The sequence below is a fragment of the Condylostylus longicornis genome, unplaced genomic scaffold, assembly GCF_029603195.1.
Source record: "Condylostylus longicornis isolate FDR11 unplaced genomic scaffold, ASM2960319v2 ptg000160l, whole genome shotgun sequence".
Taxonomy (NCBI): Eukaryota; Metazoa; Arthropoda; class Insecta; order Diptera; family Dolichopodidae; genus Condylostylus; species Condylostylus longicornis.
Window position 1 is genome coordinate 564,480 of NW_026578128.1, and position 21,469 is coordinate 585,948.

The 21,469-nt window shown below is 24.1% G+C and overlaps 1 protein-coding gene across 1 annotated transcript in view; it reads left to right on the plus strand.

Annotated features, from left to right (window-relative positions):
- Positions 1-17,377: 17,377 nt before the first annotated feature.
- LOC129616036 (roundabout homolog 2) overlaps positions 17,378-21,469 on the plus strand; it is a 149,408-nt gene continuing 145,316 nt past the window's right edge. Inside the window, exon 1 of the mRNA XM_055531470.1 lies at positions 17,378-17,438. Within this exon, the coding sequence (XP_055387445.1) occupies positions 17,378-17,438 (61 nt within the window). The remainder of the gene's footprint in view (positions 17,439-21,469) is intronic.

Genomic DNA, 21,469 nt, shown 5'->3' on the forward strand with positions numbered 1-21,469 from the left:
TTTAGATTGGATTTTGATTTCTTCTTTCCTTTGTATTATTATATTAAATTTATTTTATATTATATTATATTTTATAAGATTAACAGATGTGATTGATGAGCGTATGTATATGGAAATTATTTCAAAAGTTCAGTAAAGTTTAAAATTCATTGTTAAACTAAGGCAATTAAAAAATTATATAAAAGGTTTTTTTTTAAAGTATGTGCATTGTACATATTACTAAAATGAACAAGTTGAACATAAAGGTTTTGGATTACAATAAAGACCGAGTAAAAAATATGTATAATGATTTTAACAGCCATGTATGTATAGTTCGTTGAGGAAAATATGTGAAAATTCTTGTGTTAATCAATAAAACACATCAATAATTATTATTAATGTCTTTACATCAATTTCTTCAAAAGCAAGGAAAATTGTATTGCCTTTTTGCAAAAGGAAATTAATTAAAAAAACAATTACATTTTTTAAGAGAACTTCGAAAGGATGTCCACAATTAAAATTTATTGCAGATATATGATTCTACTATGATCCCTGATTCGAGTAAGCAACTATACTATTAAACCGAATTAAACATATTAAATAATGATTTGGAAATTTTGTTTGGCTCCAGAATGAGAAATTTATAGAATTTTAAAATTAACACAATTAACACTACTTTTCGCAGGTGTAATTCATGATTTCAAAACGTGCACTTTTTGAACTATGTATATGTAATTTAATTTATATTATAAATATTAATTTAGTTTTCTTAGTCCAATATCAAATGGAATCCTCGTACTAATTCTCAATAACTCAAAAAACGCATTCAAGAAGAAAGTTATAATATTTTTTTTAAATTTTTAAATTTAAATTTGGAAAATTTTTTTAAAAAATTCAAGTGATATTATATACAACATTTCTATGTATATATGTGCCTCCTTAAAATTTTGTTATTTATATGCAATTATATTTAGAAAAAAAAATATATAAAAAATGATTCTAGAATAATTAAAGAAATTTATTTTATAATATGAAAATATATAAAGTCCCATTTCACAGAAAATCATAAAATTATTACAATACTTAATATAAAACTAAAATTACTTAAATCAACCTAAATATAAGTTTAATAACCGAAATAAAAGTACCATATATATACATACAAACACACAACCTATATATTATAATGCAAATATACTTAAATTTTCATTGAAATTCAAGGATCCTAAAAATAATTTTGTATTAATATTCTACTAATCTTCCTCAAGTATTAAATGTGAATGACTATGTACATGTGTTGGTATACATTTATAAAAATCATCATCAACATAAAATAAAAAAAAAAAAAGTAACAAATTAATTTCATCTCCATTAAAATTTATTTTCAGATCGCAGCTATTAATAATAGCGAATTTAGAGAATCAGAACCAAGAAAGAAGAAAAAAAAAAAACGTAATATTGAAGAAAAACTACTGGACTTGCAAATTATAAAAAAAAAAAAAAAAATAAAGATAATCCGCAGTGAATTATATTTCAATGAATTTTCTGCTTTTCTTTTCTTTTTTTTTATTGGATTCATATCCAAAAGTATAACAGGAAATCATAATTTTCCAACACATAATGTAAAGTATATCCGTTTAATCCCTCTCATTTATTACAATATTAAAATTGGATCTAAAAGCGGAAAAAAGAAAATTTTCATTTTTGGTTTTGTTTTCTTATTTTCTTTCGGACCAAATTTTTAGACCATTTTGCAAAAAAAATTCGTGCTATTGAAATTATAAAATCTAATTCATATATGAATTTTTACGAAATATTTGAAATTTATAGTTGAAATGTGATTGAAATTGGAATCGAATAAGGTTGCAATACTTATGATTACTTTTCAGTGTGGAAATTGTTAAATAATTTCGAATTTAACCTATCATAGTTCGAAATTTATATGAATTAATTTTATGTTCTTGACTTTGAGTAAAGACGAAATTGGTGCCTAATTTTCTGAAACAAATTTTCAATACGCATGTAGCTCTGATTAATGTTTTTCTTAAACAATTCCAAATCTAAACATTTAAAACACTTGTTTACTTGAAATTTTAATTCTTTTATATGAGAATTTATAATTTAAGATGCAATGCCGAAAATATTTTTTATTATTGCTTATTTTTCCAATTTATTACTATAAAATTTCATTCATCATTAAAGAATTTCTCTTTAAGACATGCTCATATTACTTGCTTATTGACATCAGATTTTTTTACTTTCATGCAAAATTTCAAAACATCTGCAATATTATGAAACATTAAAAATTGTCCTTTTTTTAAAAACCCATCGCACTGGAAGTTTTCAACCTGGTATTTTTTTTTTTTTATTTAAATTTTCTGTTTTATCATTCTAATTTTCTGAATATTTTTCCTTCAAGGTCTCCTCTAAAAAGGAGCATCGCAACTGAATCACAAAAAAAAAAAATTTTTTTTTTTATTGCTTATATAAGTACCCTATTTTTCTTAAACACATACACAACCACATGTACATATAAATTCCTGAATTTCTACGGAAAGTGTAATTTAAAAGATTTATAAAGTCTTTAAGTGTACGCCATTTAAAAATTAACCAAAAAAAAAAAGACCATAAAGAAAAAATCAAGAGAAAAGAGCATTTTTTTTTTTGAAATTTTTCTTACTTTTGCTTTTGTGTGACTTTCGTTTCCATAATAAATAGTCATTTAATTCTCTTTTAAGTATTCCAAGGATTTTAAACGAATTTTCATATACGAATACACACACACACTCACATTTATATACTTGAATGTATATCATACTTTTAAGGCTATCATAAAAGAGAAAATTATTCAAAAATTACTGTTTACCTTAGGATAAACTTTTTTTTTCTGTATTTTTTTTGCTTTCTTTACTTGTATTTGCTTTTAAAGTAATAAAATCGTGAAAAAAGGACGATTTTGTTTAATTTTTTTGGTTTCTTATTTATTTTTTTTTTCTTTGCCCCTTATATAACATTATTAAAAGTCATCCTTTTCTTATTTTGCCTGAATATAAAATGAAAAGTCGAGATGAGATTAAATATAAGAAAAGAAAAAGGGTATACACATAAACCTTTTTCGAATGGTAAATGAGAAAATCGTTTAAATACAAAATTCCAATTTTGAGCGAAATTTCATTTTTAAAATATAAAATTTTCTGTAAGGGTGAGAGAATCGATTCATTTCTATAAAATTTCATTTAAAACTCTGAGAAGATTTTTTAATTCAAAAATTTTAAAATATTTTGGTTTGATGCAATTTTAATTTAATTGTATATCTATACTGTTATGGGATTAAAGGTAACATACGCGATTATTTTTGCCGCAAAAATTCAAATTCAAAGTAGGAAAAACTTTGAAAAAAATTCTAAAATTGCTGTTCTGTGTGCTCCTTTAATAATAATAATGTCCTTCCTCCTCCTGTCGTCTTCTTCTTTACATTTTCCTTATAATTTTTTTCCTTATATAATTGAAAATTCTACTTAAAAAAAAATTTCATCTGTACAATTTTACTTTAGCAAACAACAACAACAACAACATAAAAAGGATATTATTAAAATAGTGTGTTGAATATTATTTGTGTGAATGTGTCATATGTTGAAAGTATTTCAATGTAAATTGCATTGAACGTGACTTTTTATATTCAAATTTATTATAAAAGCGGTAAACACACAAAAAGGACATAAATTTTTCCTTACATTTTTAAACATTATAGTTTTTCTTTTCATTTTTGTTTTTCTTAAAAAAAAATGTATAAAGTACATGTACGTAAAAGTTGCCAACTTCTTAATTTAATAAAAGCACAAAATATAAAATTATTTTTAAAGATTTTTATATTATGCAAGAATTTTATATGCCCTCTGTATATGTGGCTTAGTAGTATGTAGATTTAAAATATTTAAATTGAATATAAATTTTATCAAAAGCATAATGGTACTTTTATCGTATGGGTTAAAAAAAAATTTTTGTTTTTTTGTGTAACACGTTTTACACTATACTAGAATATATGAGAAATTATTTGAAGCAATTAATTATCATTAAGAATTATAAATACGTGAATTTTTGAAATAATTAAAGAAAATTTATTATATAATTTTTATTTAAGAAAAAAAAAATTTCAATTATAAATGAAAATTTTATTAAATATTAATTTTTAAGGAAAAAAAATTGAGCAAGCAGAATTTTTCATGAAAATTCGTTAAAATCCTTGTAACTCGGAAACTGTTGAGATTTATCATCTAGTCTTGAACAAAAGTTTTACCCATTTTTGACCCTCTAATCAATGGTATATATTGTTGTATACCTTTCTGAATTACCCTGTATATAAAAATCGTTGGCTAATTTTAATTACAAATTTTATCCAATACAATTTGACCTAAAATAAAGCGCTATCCTAACCTTCTTTTCTAAAGATATTTTAAGATTTTCAAAGAAATTTTAAGCTTAAATTCAGCCCAAAGATCGTTAGGCAAAAAATGTTTTTTTACCCAAATAAATATGTAAGGAAAGTAAAGAATCCTTATTTTACGAATTAACTTAAAAACTTAAAATTTAAATTTAATAAAGCCAGATGATCAGTTGATCTTATTAAATACAACAATTCTTAATTCAAAAAGGAAAAAAGAGAAAATATCCTGGAAAATTTATTCAAAGGAATTTAGGTAAACAGGGGTATTGAAAAAGAAAATATTAATATAAATAATTTATTTTTTATTTTTCAAATAAAAGAAATAACAAAACTCGCGTAAACACACAATACCACAATACAAAAGGATAAAATACAAGTTGTTTGTATAAAGAAAATTTCATTTCAAATGTCTAATTTAATATTCCTTTTATGTGTGTGTGAAAGTATGTTTTATTTAAAGGATGAAATTTTTTAAAAGTCAAATAGGGAATAAAATTATTTTAATTTGAATTTTTTTTTTCTTTTGGTTTTTCATGCAATAAAAAATTTATTTTAATTTTGTTTCATCGTTATACAATAAAATTTGCATTATAAAAAAAAAAAAAAACATTTTATCTTTTAAAAAATCTTCTTAATTCTTAAAGTTATTCAAGTATAGAAGGTATTGCCTTACTAGCTTTCTTGACTTGTAGAAGTCATAGTGAAATTAAATATTCAGTTTTCAGTATAGTTATACTTACAGTAAATATGTAGGCTTTTGTTTTAAAAATAGGCTGTAAAAATATTTTTGTTTTTAATTTTCTTATATTTCTTAGTAATAATTTTTTTACTAACTAAGCCCACCCGGTTCTCTTGAAGAATCTGTCTAAATCTCTGATACTAATATTCAATATCACGTTCAGATCCCGTCACACATGTTCAATCAAAATTGACGAGTCTTGGCTCTAAACAGAGCCAGACACTCGCAGACACAGTAAAAAATGGTCTCCTTCTTGTCTATTTCAAATATAATTGCCGCATTTAATTTTAATTTTCGATTTTGTTTCAAATTTCCAAATTAAATTCTATAAAATTGAAGATAACATTGTAAATTGTCATAGTTTTAATAATTTTTATTAGTTAATAACAAACATTTACGACAAGCTAATCACCTACCTGGTTAAAATTCTATATGAGACAATCGAACTGGAGCATGACTATGTTTGATATCTCTATAGCTCTATGCTTTTCGTAGGAGTGAAGTAGGAAAATAATTTGCATAAGAATTTTAAATATCAATTCATTTCTTTAGGTTAGAAATTATATTAAATTTAAATGAAATTTTTTAGAAACACTTCAATTCTAATTTGTAATCAAAGAAAAGGGATTACTTATATAACTCGAAAATTACATACTTAATAAAATCCTGGAGCTGTATATCGAACATTAACCTAAACGAATATAATCATAAATTTTTTGAATTATTACTGATATTTATGTATGTCAATAGAATTAATCCTATCATTAAAGACTCAGCAAACTCAGAAAATTATAATGAAAATAATATGATCCTTAATGAACATTTAGAATAAATTAATAAAATATGTAATTTATTATCCTCATCTTAAAAAGAGAATTTACACCTCATAAAATTCTTTCATCACTTCTTAAATTTTGTTTTCTTTTCAATTTTATACCAAAAAAAAAAGAAAAAAATTTAATTTTATTTTTCCGGGGAAATTTTATTATTAATCATAATAATATGCAATTACTTCATATATAAAGAGCAATATTTTTATATTGTATCTAGAATGACAAATTTTTATGTGTTATACGAATATAATATATTTTGTAATTTATTAATTTTATTAAAAATCCCATCTAATTTATATTTTTATTTGTAATTTTACAATTGTTTAGAGAAATGGTAATTTGCACAAGAAATAATAAAAATATAATATTATGTAAGCATTTCAAAATAAAAATATAAATTTTTAAGGGTTAATATAACCAATGAATAGGGGTTAAATTATTATCTTTGCAATCTTTTTTTTTTTCTAATATAATTTCTTAGAAGAACAAGAAATAAAAAATAGTTGTAAATCAACTACACTTGGAAATTTTATTAAATAAAGAATTTCATACGTAGTATTTAAGTACATACAGTGTTCTTCATGATTTAGCAAACCACTAAAACGAGAAATCTAAATTCCCATACAAGCAATTTGTTTTTGAAATTTCAATACGTGAATTGTAATATAAAATGTGATGATTTTCCTAAAATCTATCAGCAGGAGCCAAAAATCAAAAGTCGATTTTTTCTATTAAAATTTCATAGTAACAAAATTTCAACAAAATTACCTTAACCCTACACTCCAACTCACAAATTTTTTATCGTAGCTTCAAGGTATGTGAAAACGTACCTTGAAAAGTGATCGTGTCAGAATAGCTCCGACTATCTAAGTAAATTATTAAAAATATAACAAAAATATTACAACCGTATAATAATTATAGCTTTTGAAGTGGTTTGAAATGAATGCTATACTGCAATTTGAGACCTAGATATAGTACAAACGTAGATGTGGATGGGCATCGCAAAAAATCATAATAGGGACTTCGGTTCACTATGGGATATGACTAGAATATTTTGGTACGTTCAAAATTTCATTTTTATTTGGTAATTGTTTTAGAACTGTGCATATTTTTAGGCGCATCAAAGCAAATACTTAACATAAAACATAAACAAACAAAAAAAAACATCTTAAACTCTCGTTAGAAATCAAAATATTTTTTCTAAATTTTTCTAAATTAGCTTTCAGCTTAAAATCATACCATTGTGAACTGTTTATCCATATACGAGTATACACTTTAATATTAGTAATTTTTGACTATATGGTAATGATATAAAATTTTTATAATAAAATATAAAGTAAATCTATACATAGTAAAAATAAGAGTAAAACCACATTTTCATGAGAAACCACATAAAGAATGAGATAAAAGAAAAACAGCAAACGATAAAATATCAAAAAAAAAAAAATTTATTACATTTGTTCATCAGGCGTGTGAAGATTATCAATTTGGATTTTTCATAACATAAAATCATGTCTCGTATAACATTTATTAGGCATCTTCTTTTATTGTTAACACTAAAAACTGAAAATCTTGATCTTTTATGCCATGATAACTTTAAGTAACCAAAAAAAAATATAAAAGAGAACTATGAAATAAAGTTGGGTCAAACCAATGGTTTGTATTGTAGCACTTTTCCCTTCAACAAGTGAAAATTCTGCTTTTAAATACAGTCTATGCATACCTATCACACTATTAAAATTATTTTCATTCATATTTAACTATTTCTAGGATTGCATATATTTAGGATGATGCATATATGCAGTCTTTGAAATAAAGCAAAAATTAACATAAAGAGGGGTTAACATAATGCTCGATTTTAAGGGTTAATTGTGTGAGTTAAGAAAAATAATTATATTTTTTAATGTCACGGAATTTACCGCTAGCTTTTTATGTTTATAGAAATTTGAAAACGTTTGCGGTTTTGGAAATATAAGGCTCCAAAAATTCAAATTTTACAAATTTCAAGAGGTGATAACTTGAGAGGGGGTGAAGATGGAAAAAAATTTTCTTCTAACGAAATGAACTATTTGTTAATGTCTATAAGCCTCTAAAATTTCAAGCTTCTACAGGCTGGGGTCTAGAAGAAAAACGAAATCAAAAATTTGGAAAAAAAAGACTTTAGATAACAGTAAATTTGAACGGCCATTTTGTTTTTCTAAAGTTTAACTATAGTATATCGCGCTAGGGGAAGCAAGCCGCTGCCTATATGCGTTTGCAAAATTTTAAAAATGCTTATGGTTTCATTGCAACAAATAGTTAAAAATGGCCATTTTTAAGGTTTTGGGGGGGTATAACTTCTAGAGGAGTGGAGATAGGTAAAAATTTTGTTCTACGGAAATAAGTTTCTAGTAAAGATCTATGTACATACAAAATTTCAGCTTTCTATCTTCAAGGGTGTAGAAGTTTTGTAAACAGACACACGGACGGACGGACGGACGGACGGACGGACGGACGGACGGACGGACGGACAGAGTGAAACTAATAAGCACTTTTTTTCAAAAATTTTTTGGAAAAGTGCTAAAAAGAGCGACAGCTACAATTTACGATTAAGCAGAGAGAAAAGAGAGAACTTATAAAAATATTTTTTTTTTTTGGAAATTTGGAATATTCATTTTATACTACTTACAAAATTTATTAATGTTATACACGCACAAATACATAAATAATTATAGTTAGATGCGGTTGTGTATGTTGTACATGTGTTTGCATAAGCATCCCATTGATTTTTATCAACAATATTTTCTTATATATTGGCCCATAAAATCATACAGCATTAAAGATTTCCAGTAACACAATTTCGTAAATAGTATAAAGAAGAAAAAAAAAGAATAGAAAACTAGAGTATATTTTGTAAAATTTATTCATAAAATTTCTCTAAAAATAAATTCTAAATGCGGTAATGTTTATATACTTATCTACATAATATATTGTATACATATAGCTGCATTTATAAATAAAAATAATGTTAGATTTTTCTATACACTTAAAGGATATATAATATTTTCCTGTAAGAAGTATAAGCTGTAAATATTATGTGGATAATATTCAGAAATTGTACAATCATTGCGAAAAATTATCATAATCATATCGAAAATTTGATATCGAGACGTAGATTATTTAAATGCAGGGTTGTTTACAAGAAAAATCACTAGGAATAACTTTTATGAAGTAATTCCCATAATCAAGTTCAAGAAGTAATGGAATAAAGGCTTACTTTATTCCATTCAATGGGCAGTCAATTTTATGAGATGAGCTCATTGACTACTGCGAAAATATAAACTCAAATTTTTTAGTGCTTTTAAGATTTTGGCTCATATATTTATTGCACCCCTATACTATTTAGTGTAGTAAAATGGCGCGACAATATAGTACATTGATTCTTAATCAATTTCAAAAATTTTGCATGTTTAGTAAAACAATATCAAGCTAGAATTTTTGATCTCTTTGAGATCTGAATTCTGTTACACAATGAATATGTAAAATTTTTCTTTCAACCCTGTCTACTGATATTTTGTGTTATATATGGTAATACACATAGAAACGTAACAGTTTCCACTATAGTGAATATAAGTATAGAAAATAGTGATTGTGTATATGAATGTATTTACCAAAAAGGAGCCTATTAAAATTAATATAAAACAAAAAGCAAAAAAAAAATACTTATTTTTTATGATTTTCTAAGTACCGAAGAAAAGCTTTGATGGATGACAACAAATTATTGCCTTTTAGCGTAATAAAATGATTTCTAAGGAAGAGAAGAAAAGAATAGGGAATATCTTAAATTTTAAATATAAAATTTATTAAAGAATATTTGAATGTTTAAAAGCAAATCTCCTCCCTATTTATAAAGAAAAATTTTTGTATTTAAATAATTTGAAATGAAAGGATGTAAAAAAAATATTCAGTTTTCTTTTAACGAAATGAATATTAAAGGAATGAGTTCTATACAGCACGATACGATCTCAGTGTGGTAAAATGTTGATTGAAAAATCGTTGTCAATTTGCTTAAAAGAAGGAAGGGTGGCTTAAAACTTTCAAAAATATTGTAATTTTTGCTACGCTTAGATTCGTAGCGTAATAAATTTGTCTCACTGGCAAACTGGCTCATGAACTGACAAACGGATTGGAAAGATCTTTCAAGTCTGTATAAGGAATTTGTATTAATTTTATTGGCACACATTTTTGGAAAGTTTTTAGTAGGAGAACATCAAAATTTTGTTTTAGTCCTTTAGTTTTGGATTCATGCGGATTAGTACTAGTGTCGCTTTGCAAATTCTAAAGTTCATATTGTTTAAGTGTAAATTGTATTCTTTAATTTAAAAAATTTTTTTGTTTTTAATAGTTTAATAATATTAAAATTATTTTAAAAATTTAATTTATAATTTTTATATTCGAAAATAAAATATATAAAATTTTTGAATTTCCTGAATTACAAAATTAAATATTTATGAATTTATAAAATTTTTAAATAATTTTATAACCTCAATTTTAACACTATATATTTTTTTTTCATGTTTGTTTTTTCTCTTCTATTAGTAAAGTTCAGAAAAAATTAAAAGAGAAATTTAATTTCCTTTTGTCCTTATTTGTTTTACACAAAAATAAACGCATTTTCTCTTTCATCATCAGTGTATTCTGTTCACATTGAAAATTGAAATCACTTTAATGAATTGAATTGTTTTAAAAAGTAATAGTGATATGACAGTGGTTCTGTTCGTGTTGTAACTATCAAAGTAATTGCATATATTTATTAATTAGTTAACAATTTTGTGTAACACAATTTTCAATTAAAAATTCAATTCGGACACACGAGTTGAAAATGGTGTTAACTGTACAATCACTAATTATTTTTATTGAAACCGCATATATTAAACACCTATACAAAGTAAGAAAAATATTAAATTTTAATAGAGAAGCAGCAATTCCGGAGAGTTCCTGTTATATAAATGCTTAATAGAATAGAAATTGGTTATTATACTAGGAACTTTTTCAATTTTGCTATTTATTTCCCTGAAACACATTATATATACATTTCATTCGTTGATACTGAGGAAATATCAAAAATGCACTCAATTCAATTTCAGACTATATGTAACTTTGCATTTTTGTTCACTATATGGTGTTAATATGTAAAAAAAATGTATGATATAATAATAAAATACATCCGTTTGTACTTTAAAAAGTATTTCATCTATTTAATAGCAGACTGTTATACTAAAGTGTTGAATATGTGTAGTGACTTTATGAAAAATTATTGATTTTTAAATATGAAGCAAAAATATAGCTATTACATATGAAAATTTCAGGAAAATTTTATTATTTATCATTGTAATTTCCTTTATTTTTTTTTAGCGAATCCTTTTTATTATTTATTCGTAATGAAATTATAAAATAATTTCCTTATGAAAAAAAAAAAATTACATAAAATTTGTAATTATTTTAGTTGAAAATAGGGTCACTAAATGAAAGGTCGTCAAAATAATTTCCGTAAATACATCCTGAAAAAAATCAAATAATATTTACAGATTTTTAGCATAATTTTAAGAATTTAATGTCAATTATGGACAAACTACTGTATAAATCTGATTTTCCTGTATCTGGAACACAATTTTTCTAAGGTATTAAATTTTTAACATTCGTAATAAAATTTTTACGAAGGGAATTCTTTATTCTTAAAAATAATATTAATGTATTTGAGACTTTTACAGGAATGAAATCATCTCTTACATTATTTTATAATTGCATTATATAATTTCACTACAATTTCGCATTAATGATAATGTAATGGCGTCTACTGTCCTTAAATTTCCATAATAAATTTTTTCTTTTTTTGGGGTGGGGGATTCAATGAAAACATTTAAATAAGTAAATGTGAGAATGTGCAAATATAAATTTATTATTGCATAAATATTTTTTTTATATGATTAAAAATATTATAAAATGAGAAAGAAAGAGACAAAAATAAAATGAATTATTAATAAAAGAAAAGGGACGACACAAATTGTAATAATTGTAAAATAAAGTTTTTTAAGTATTTTAAAATTTTCCTCTGAAATTAGAATAGAAAGAAATTGAAATGGTTATTGAATAAAGAAAAGTGTATAAAGAAATTGCTATTTTAAGGACAATTAAGAGGCAATACAAATTAAGTGAGTGACGATATTGGAACCAACTCTTTTATTTTTATAACTATAGTAATGTAAAAATTGTGTTATAAATAATTTATTATGAATACATAGTTGTTTAATTGTCATGATTGATTTTAAAACTTCTTGAATTGTCGTAACAGACTTGACAGCATGCAGAAAATTTCATATAAAAAACAAAATTAAACTTGCGGCAAAGAAAAAAAAATCAAATAAAGCAACAAAATTTTAGAGTCGTTTGCAATATTTAGCTATTTTAACACCGACTCCGAATTCTTTAAAATTTGGAGTTGTATCACATATCGCCTATTTAATTCTAATTCTGAGTTCGACACCGTTTAATTTGATACCGATTCAGAAATTGACTTCAAAGAAAACTGAATGGCTTCAGTGTCTTTTTTTTTCGGTACGGCGATGTGGCTAGTTTTGCTTTCATCTTTGCCTCTAAATACCTTGCTGGCGTAAAATCTAATTCTTTTTAACATATGTAAATAGTTTGATCTAGGTTTTACAAATTAAGTGTGTTATCAAATTTTAATGTTGACTCGGTGTGTCAAAATTTAATGTCATATCGATATGTCAAAATTTAATGTCAGTTGGATATGTCAAAATTTAGCAATCAATTGATTTTATTTATCGAACTAAAATGATAGTTTTAATGTAATGAATATAAACTGGTTAATTGAATAAAGGATGTTTTATATAAGACACACTGTTTTAGGTAATGGAAAATTTTATCTGTCAGAAATCATTCAGCTGTCAAATTATCAAAGGTGCTCTAATATTAACAACATTTTCAACAAGAAAAGGGTTATAAAATTGTAATTTTTAGGAGTTAAAGTATTATGTACAGAATTCAAAACATTTCTTCTATGAATTTCACTTACAGAGGTGGGTAAATTTTATTCTCAAAATTTAAATAATTCAGCCTTAATGTCAATAGAATGGAATGATGATTGATTTCAAAAATTTTATTCGAAAACATTAAATTTTGGTTTTACTTCCTTTTTTCCATTTTATAATATAATAGTGTCATCTATATATATAAATGAAACATTATAATGCTGGAAATGGATGATTTTTTGAGACAAAAGGAAGAAAAAAGTAAAAACCATTCCTTTTTATAGTGGTAAATTTTTTCGCAATGCGCTTTCCATGCAATTATTTTTCATTTGTACAAAAATAATGAATTCAGTTCATTTAATATGAAAAGTAGATTGCTGATGACAACTATACAACTAGCGTCAATTATAAAAACCACCAACAAAATCAACATGAATTATATAAAGAAAGTGTCAGATGAATGTCAAATTATTACTTGTATGTTTTTTTCATTTTGTTTTTATAGAAAATTATTTTATTATTAAATAAAACTAGGTCATGTTTTATACTATTCTATCTATATTATATAATGTGCGTATATACATTTATTTGACTGTTTATCGGCATTTTATATTAAAAGAACATTGTATGAAACCTTTATTATTTTAATTATAGCATAAGCTGTGGTATATTTATACTATGTAGGGAAACTAATAGAGTTATTTTGATAGTTTATTCTTAAAGGAAAATAGGTTTATGCTAGTAGTTATATATGCAGTGGTGAGCCACAAAATTTTTGCAATATTCCATCCGCATTAAATTCATGTTTATTATTGGAAAAATTTGTCAATTATTGTATAGGATCAAAAGTTTTTTATTTGTTATAGCATTAACATGACATCATAATAATGTTTTCTTTGAGAATATTTTTATATTACATACATATATGTACATGCACTCCAGCCCGTGATATCTAATAATCATATTTTGAAATTGTAAAACTAAATAGTTGTCATCCTATAGCTGCTCCATTATTCCATTATCGTTTGTATTTATTTAAAGATATAACAATGAATGATTTAGCGATAACTTAAGCGATGTGAATCAAATGCAATACACACTATATGTAACTATATTTTCGTACTCGACTACCTTTTTCGTATAGTAGTGCTCTTAATACTGTTTTTAATCCAAACACTTCCATTTATCACAAATTTTGTTTTATTTTTCCTTAAAGTGCTTTTAAACAAAGAATTTCCTTTTAAATTTTTAGTGGTTTTTAAAAAATATAATAATGTAATAGTGTTCGGCACTACAGAAATTATGCTCTTATATAACCGTGAGAATTATTTGATTTTAGAGCATTCCATAAATGACACCGTTAAATGAAAATAAATTGGCAAATTGTTATTATAACAATATAATATTTAAAATTATAACAATAATTGTTAGTACAAAGAAATTTTTTTTTAAAGTGAAAAGTGTAGTCTTTTGTTACAAAAAAAAAAATTATTGATTACATTTAAGTGTTTTACCAAGGTGTTAATTTTAATTGTGTTATTCAATAATTAATAACCTGTTATGGCAGTGTTATTTAGTACATATTTTTATAGTGTTTTTACCTTGAAAATTACGACAGTTTTGAATGTTTTTCAGAAAATTTACAAGAGGATATTTTGCATGTTCGTGGTTTATTGGTACTATGCGTAAATTTTTTACGTTTATATCCGATATTGGTTTAAATGCTCGATATTAATATTTAGAATTCAAAAGCATTTATTTATCGTATTTAGTTATTAGCTTCATAACTGGGAAAATCCAATCGTAAATTTAGTTTTAAACAAGATCAAAGTTGCAACCTATCCTAATATTTTATAATTACCGCCTTGGTTATGTTACGATTCAATAGAAAAATGTGTTCCAATACTCGATTTTAAATCTATAAAATCTAGAATTTAAGGAGAGTTAAGGCGAGAAACCACAATCTATTCTATTCAGAAATTAAAACACTGGATGCAATTTCAACAAAGTAATGTCAACCATTACTTAAAATATACTTATTCCTTTCTAAAATTTCTCTCTTTCGTAAATAATCCACTTATAATAATACTATATTAACAAACTTAAAGTACAAAAGGCGGATTTGTCACAGAAAATAAATTACGCTATAACTGACAGTATTTTAACACAAAATATATGAACTACGTTGTCATCTCAAAAGTTTTCACTGTTCGATTCAAACCGTTTGTTTTTTCAATTGTGTCAAATCGAAAGAATTCAAATGTCACAATTATAAAGATTTTCTTTTTAGCAATTTAAGAATATTTAAGCTTTTTATATTAAAAGTGAAATGAAAATTCTTAATTTATGATTTAAAAAAAAAATGTCTATATCAATCTGTCAAATGATGATTTAAATAAAACAATTTAAAAGCTTTTTAGACAACAGAAATGGAATAATAAAATTAAAAAAAAAATTCCCGCACTTAAATTAAGAAACAAAAAAACTTTACAACTTAAAAATTGTGAAAAAAAAATTATGCACAAACAAAAAAAAAACAGATTTCCAGAGGCAAAGAAAAATATTAAAATTTATGGCGCCATATTTAAAACAATGAAATTAAAATGAATGTCAAAAATTAAAAGAAAAACAAAAAAAAATTTTTTCTCTCTCTTTTTTATTTTTATTAATTTAATTAATGTTTATTAAGTGGCCACTTTGTCATTAAAAAGAATTAAAAAAATCACAAAAAAAAAAAAATGAACAGCCCGCCACTTTCAAAAACTGATTTATGAATTTATGATTTTATTATAGTGACATTTCATAATTTTAACCACTTAAAAAAAACTATATGACATTCTGGACATCAAAGTGCAATAACTATACTTTTACAGATTTTCAAACAAAAAAAAAGAATTTTTTTTTTAGTATAACAGTTTTGATTGTTCACATTATTTGAATAACATAACATTGTACATATAATTATGTTGTAAAATTATAATATTATAAATAATGTAATTATTATTGTTCTGTTATTTTTATTACATTTATTATTATTACAACATTCCTGTTGTCAAAATGATAAAAAGAACATCAGAAATTGTTATACTAAAAAAAAAATTATAATAATAAACCCACATGTATTATACAATTTACGCATACGTACATACATAATATGTAGAGTGGTCTAGTTCTGGTGTACACGCGCTCAGTTGGTGATTTTTTGGAGTTTTTTAGGAAAGCAAACTTTAGGAACAATGTTCGGTGGGGGGGGGCGTCCAAGGATTGTTTTTGAGGGTTTATAAAAATCGGTTTGAAAAATTGATAGTAGATTTGGAGTGTGAAAAAAGTCGGATTTTTCCTCAAGAATATACATTCCAGCTTCGAAGCTGTTGAAGCTACAATAGCGAGTTGTTCAAAAGGTTTTTCTCAATTAATATACTTTCAAAAATAAAATTATGGGTTCAAAATCTGATCATTTTTCAAAAAAAAAAACTCAATTATCTCAAAAATTTCCGCTATTTTTCCTTTTTTTGCAATGCGCTACATCATCCTCTATAATTTTGTCATACATAACTTTCATATCATACGTGCCATTTGTCAGGTAAAATGGCGATTTGTGCAAATAATTTTTTTCGATTTCTTTAAAAAAGTACGACTACACTTAATAAAAATCCAAGACTTTATTTGCATTTTTCTTTAATGATCCTCATCTATACATATCATTTTTTTTCCCAAAAAACCTCAATGAATCTGTCCGTGAGCGCGTTTACACTCAAAACGGAATCGCCTTGTATAGTTATACATTAACACATAAATTTAAATAAAAACTTGTATAAAACATGAATTTTTTTGAACAAAATCAAAATGTTATTTATCGCATATGATTATAAAGTGACAGCTCATATTATCACATTTTACATTTTATTGTGGTTTTACACAATGATATTTGAAAATTTTATTTTGGTTTTTTGATTTTCAGTTACAATATTAACAATGTATTGTTATCATTTTGACAGACCACAGAATAATATTATGGAGTTTAAATATTTTCTTTAAAATGATTATAAAATATAAATTTTGCAAATGGAAAATTTTGATATTTAAAAACATTTGAAATATTCGTGTGAATTCAATAATTAAATGCATTCAATTAAAGAATTTTCAGTTTAAAAATAATTAATTTATTTATACCTTTACTTTTAATAATTCAAATAAAAAGTTGCTAAAAAAAATTTCTTTGAATATACACACTTTTGGTATAATTTGTGTAATTAACTTACGTTTAATCCACATGTAAGACAACTGCTCTCAAATCGGTCTTTAATACAATAATTGAGAAATTCTAATCTTTATTTATCAAATTATTATTATGTCATTTGCTGTCCTTTCAATTGCTAATTTACAATTACAATTAGGCTTACGTAAACTGTGTGAGTGCTCTTAATGTCAAAATCATTATTCATATTGAATTTATATACACAATATTCAAAGAAATTGAAGTAAATCAGTAGCAAGCTACATACTCACTATAAAAATATCGGTATGACAACACTTTCATTCTGGTTATAAATTAATATTAAAAGAACATTTAAATCGATAAATAACATAATATAACAATAATATTGTTATTATTGCCATAATACTTTTTTTTCACCTTATTTAACCACATTAGGAAAAATTGTATAAATTTTAAATTTAGTAAGTTGTATCATATAAGTATAGCACAATAAAATATAATTGACAGCAAAAATAATATACTGCTACTGAATTTTTACTTTAACACAAAATGTATGTTCGAACATTAATCACAACACATTGTATGTTACAATAATAACATTGATAGCGATCGAAGTTCACAACCAAAATAACAAAAAAAAACATTAGCACTGAAAAAAAAAATTGCATTTAAAATTTTTCAATAATTCATAGACAGTTTTGAACACATATGTATGTATATATCTGTATATATGTTTGTATGTAGGATTTAATACCATGTATGTGTGCATGTGTTATGTATGAATACATACTTATGTATATACTCAAGTATGCAATGATTAATAAATTCAAGAACAATATTTTGTTCAGCATTTTAGTTGGACAAAACTGAATAGAAACAGAATAGGAAAAAAAAAATAACAAACATAAGTAAAGTGCAATCATGCAATGCATTCGATTTCAAAGTCAGTCAGTCAGTCATCGAACCACACAGTTACTAGTTTAGAATTCGTTTTTTTTTTTTACTTTTTATTGTAAATTTTTGTTAGAACCTAACAAGCATTAAAATAATAGAATAATTTTTTCTTCTTTTTTACAAAGTCTACATAACACACACATTAATTTTTCTATGGAGGTGATTTACCATAACAAGATACCGTTATTATAAAACATTTAACCAACCTATACCTACATTTTATAAATATACACATATTTGTGTATGTGTAATTTACTATTGTTGTTCTCCTCATGTTATGTAGAAAGAACGAACAAAATATTGAAACCGATATGCGTGTCTTACATTGGCAGATATTCAAATTAAATGACAAGTCTTTGTTTTTATTTTGTATTATTTTAATAAAAATAAAAAAAAAATAACAAGAAATAAAAATCAAACAACAAACACAGTAAGATATAATGATAAGAATTTACAAATTTACAATAGTTACATACAATGCGTTACTTATATGGAATTTGTAGAATATGCACTCAGTCTTCTGTAACCTATACAAAACCGAGGAGGTAAATTAAAATATTTAATGTAAATGTGCTGTTCTTTATTAAATTTTTGTATATCGAGCTATGTTGTAAGCTGCGCTGGTAATTTGTTACTGAAAGTGACTAGTTTTTTTTTTAATTAAAGAACAAAGAGAGTTTTTTTTTTAGAAAGATGGAATATCTTTCCTGAAATCAGCTCCAGCCGAAGTTTATGTATGAAATTAAATACATTAACGTATATTTTTAACTGAAAATCAAGAATTTGAATCAGTCTGAAGAGAACTGACAATATTCGATGTTTGATTTTCGAAAAAAATTTCAAATTGTGTTTGATTCGTGAAAGATGCCTCAGAGAGCCAATAAACACTGCTGTTACGTTCTACTTTAGTTTTCGAAAAATTTAAAATTTTTCTAATACAAAATGTAAGTATAAAGATTCAAATTTTATTTTTTAATTTTAGAAATTTTAGTTTTCTATATAGAAAATTTCTAAAACTCGATAACCAAATTTAAGGCAAATTCTTAGAAATTGAGAGCATAGAATTTGGAAAAAAATTCAAAATTTTTAAATCACCGTACTGTTTTGAATGAATGGTACCAATAACAATTACAAAATAATGTAATAAGAAAACAAAAGACAAAACCGCAACCTCAAAACATTGCAACTTGATTTTTAAATTGCAATTTGGTTAAAATGATGAAAGTTAAGAGTCTAAAAGAAAAATATAGGCATGTCTAAGATATTATTGCTAAAACCTACACATAATTTTTTATGTATGATCATACATACATACTCGTATATACATTCATAATATTTAGATATCTACATACAAAATTATTTAAATAGAAAGAATATTAGTAAATAAATTTTGTGTTAGGAATAAGAGAACATGATTTATAAAAAATTAAAAATGCGAATAGAAAAAAAGAGAAAATTTAAGAGAAAAAATTGGAAAGGAAAATAATTTTCTTCTGAATTTAGTTTCGTATATTTGCATGCTATGAGTAATGGTGTATGTTTGTATGTGTATATTATACTATTTACTTTGTAATGTAATGTTTCATTTGAAGACACTTTATGTAGGTGAACATGATGTAGTGATTCCATTTTAAGTGATCAGGAACTTAATTTTGTTTTATTTTTATTGTTAATTGTATTAGAATTTTATTTTGTATAAGTGACCATATGTTGTCGATATAAAATGCGGAAATTTGTTGAAAATAATTTATGATTCAATTTTTTTATGTATGTAGCTCTATATGTGGGTTTTTTATAACTTGGTTTGTGTTAATTACTTCAATATAATATATGTTATTAAATACGAAGACCTAGTACGATTATTTGTAATATTTTGATTTCAGAGTAATTTTATTGCGATCTATATTGTACGTACTTTTCAAATTTTTGATATACAAATTAAATTTTACACTTAAAAATCGCCTTATACATAAGATGAGTTAGTGTGAATCAATTTGAACACCAATTTGGAAAAGTTTTATTTAATTTTTTAATTATTTTTGAAAAAGTACTGCGTAATTAAGAAACATCATGCCTGGTTAAACTACAATTTATTAAGATGGCAATGTTCAAAAGCAATTAAAAAATTCATTAAAATTTTTCCAATATGGCAATGGTCACCTCAAAATTTTTCATTATTAATATTTTGCAATATAATTTACGTATTTTAGTTTTTTTGCTATAGTTGTAATCGTTTTATGTTTTATTGAATTTATAAAAGTTTAACATTAGAAAAATTACATGTTTTGTATAATAAGTATATAAGAACAATTTTAATTAAAAAATTTTGTTATAATTGAACTATATTTAAAAGATTTCTAACATATTCAACATTTTTTATAATATTGTAAAAAAAAATTCAATTATAATTTAAGAAAATAAGAAAATAATTTAGTTTTGCAGACAAGAACCCATAAATAAATTATTAAAAATTGCTGCATTCTGTTTAGTATAACTAAAACGTTTTTCATTGTTTTGGGTAAGAAGAAATGTAAATATTACAATTAAAAACAAAAAAAAAATCTGCCTCACAACACAATCTAGCTTTATACAATTATTTCTTAGATTCCTAATTTTGTGTATAAACAATTTATTTTTTTAATTATTGAAACTATTTGAAAAAGGATTGGCAGCAAAATTTTTAAATACTAGTTTTTTGTAATTCCTGTTCTTATACAACAATCGAATAGTTTATTTGTTAATAAAATATGCTTTTGAAATAATTTACCTAAACTGAACTGAATAATTTTACAAAAATTATTTTTGTAAAATAATTATATAATTTTTGAAAGTATACAAGATTTAAGTCTTAAAATGTGTAAAAAAGAAAGAAAATGTTGAAAAGTTTCTTTTAGAATAGGATTATAAAAATTCTAATTTTTGAATATCATAATGCTCTTTTCAAAATGGAATGAAAATTCGGTCAAGATGTGTTATTAACTTAAAAAACAAGTTATATAGGACTATGAATGTCAGATTCCGAACAATTAGAGCCCAGTTATTGTATTAAATAGGCATTAAATAGCATAACGAAAGGCATTAAATAGCATAACGAAAGGATTTTCCGGCAAAATTGAATCTAAATTGAATTATATTATCAGGCTGTAAAATATATCTCATGCAAAATAATCGAAGTCCAATTATCGTAGCGGGAATTTTCGTAAACTGCTTGAGGTCGTATCACATACGATTTTCTGGCAAAAGTAGTTCTCTATATACGTTTTTCGATTA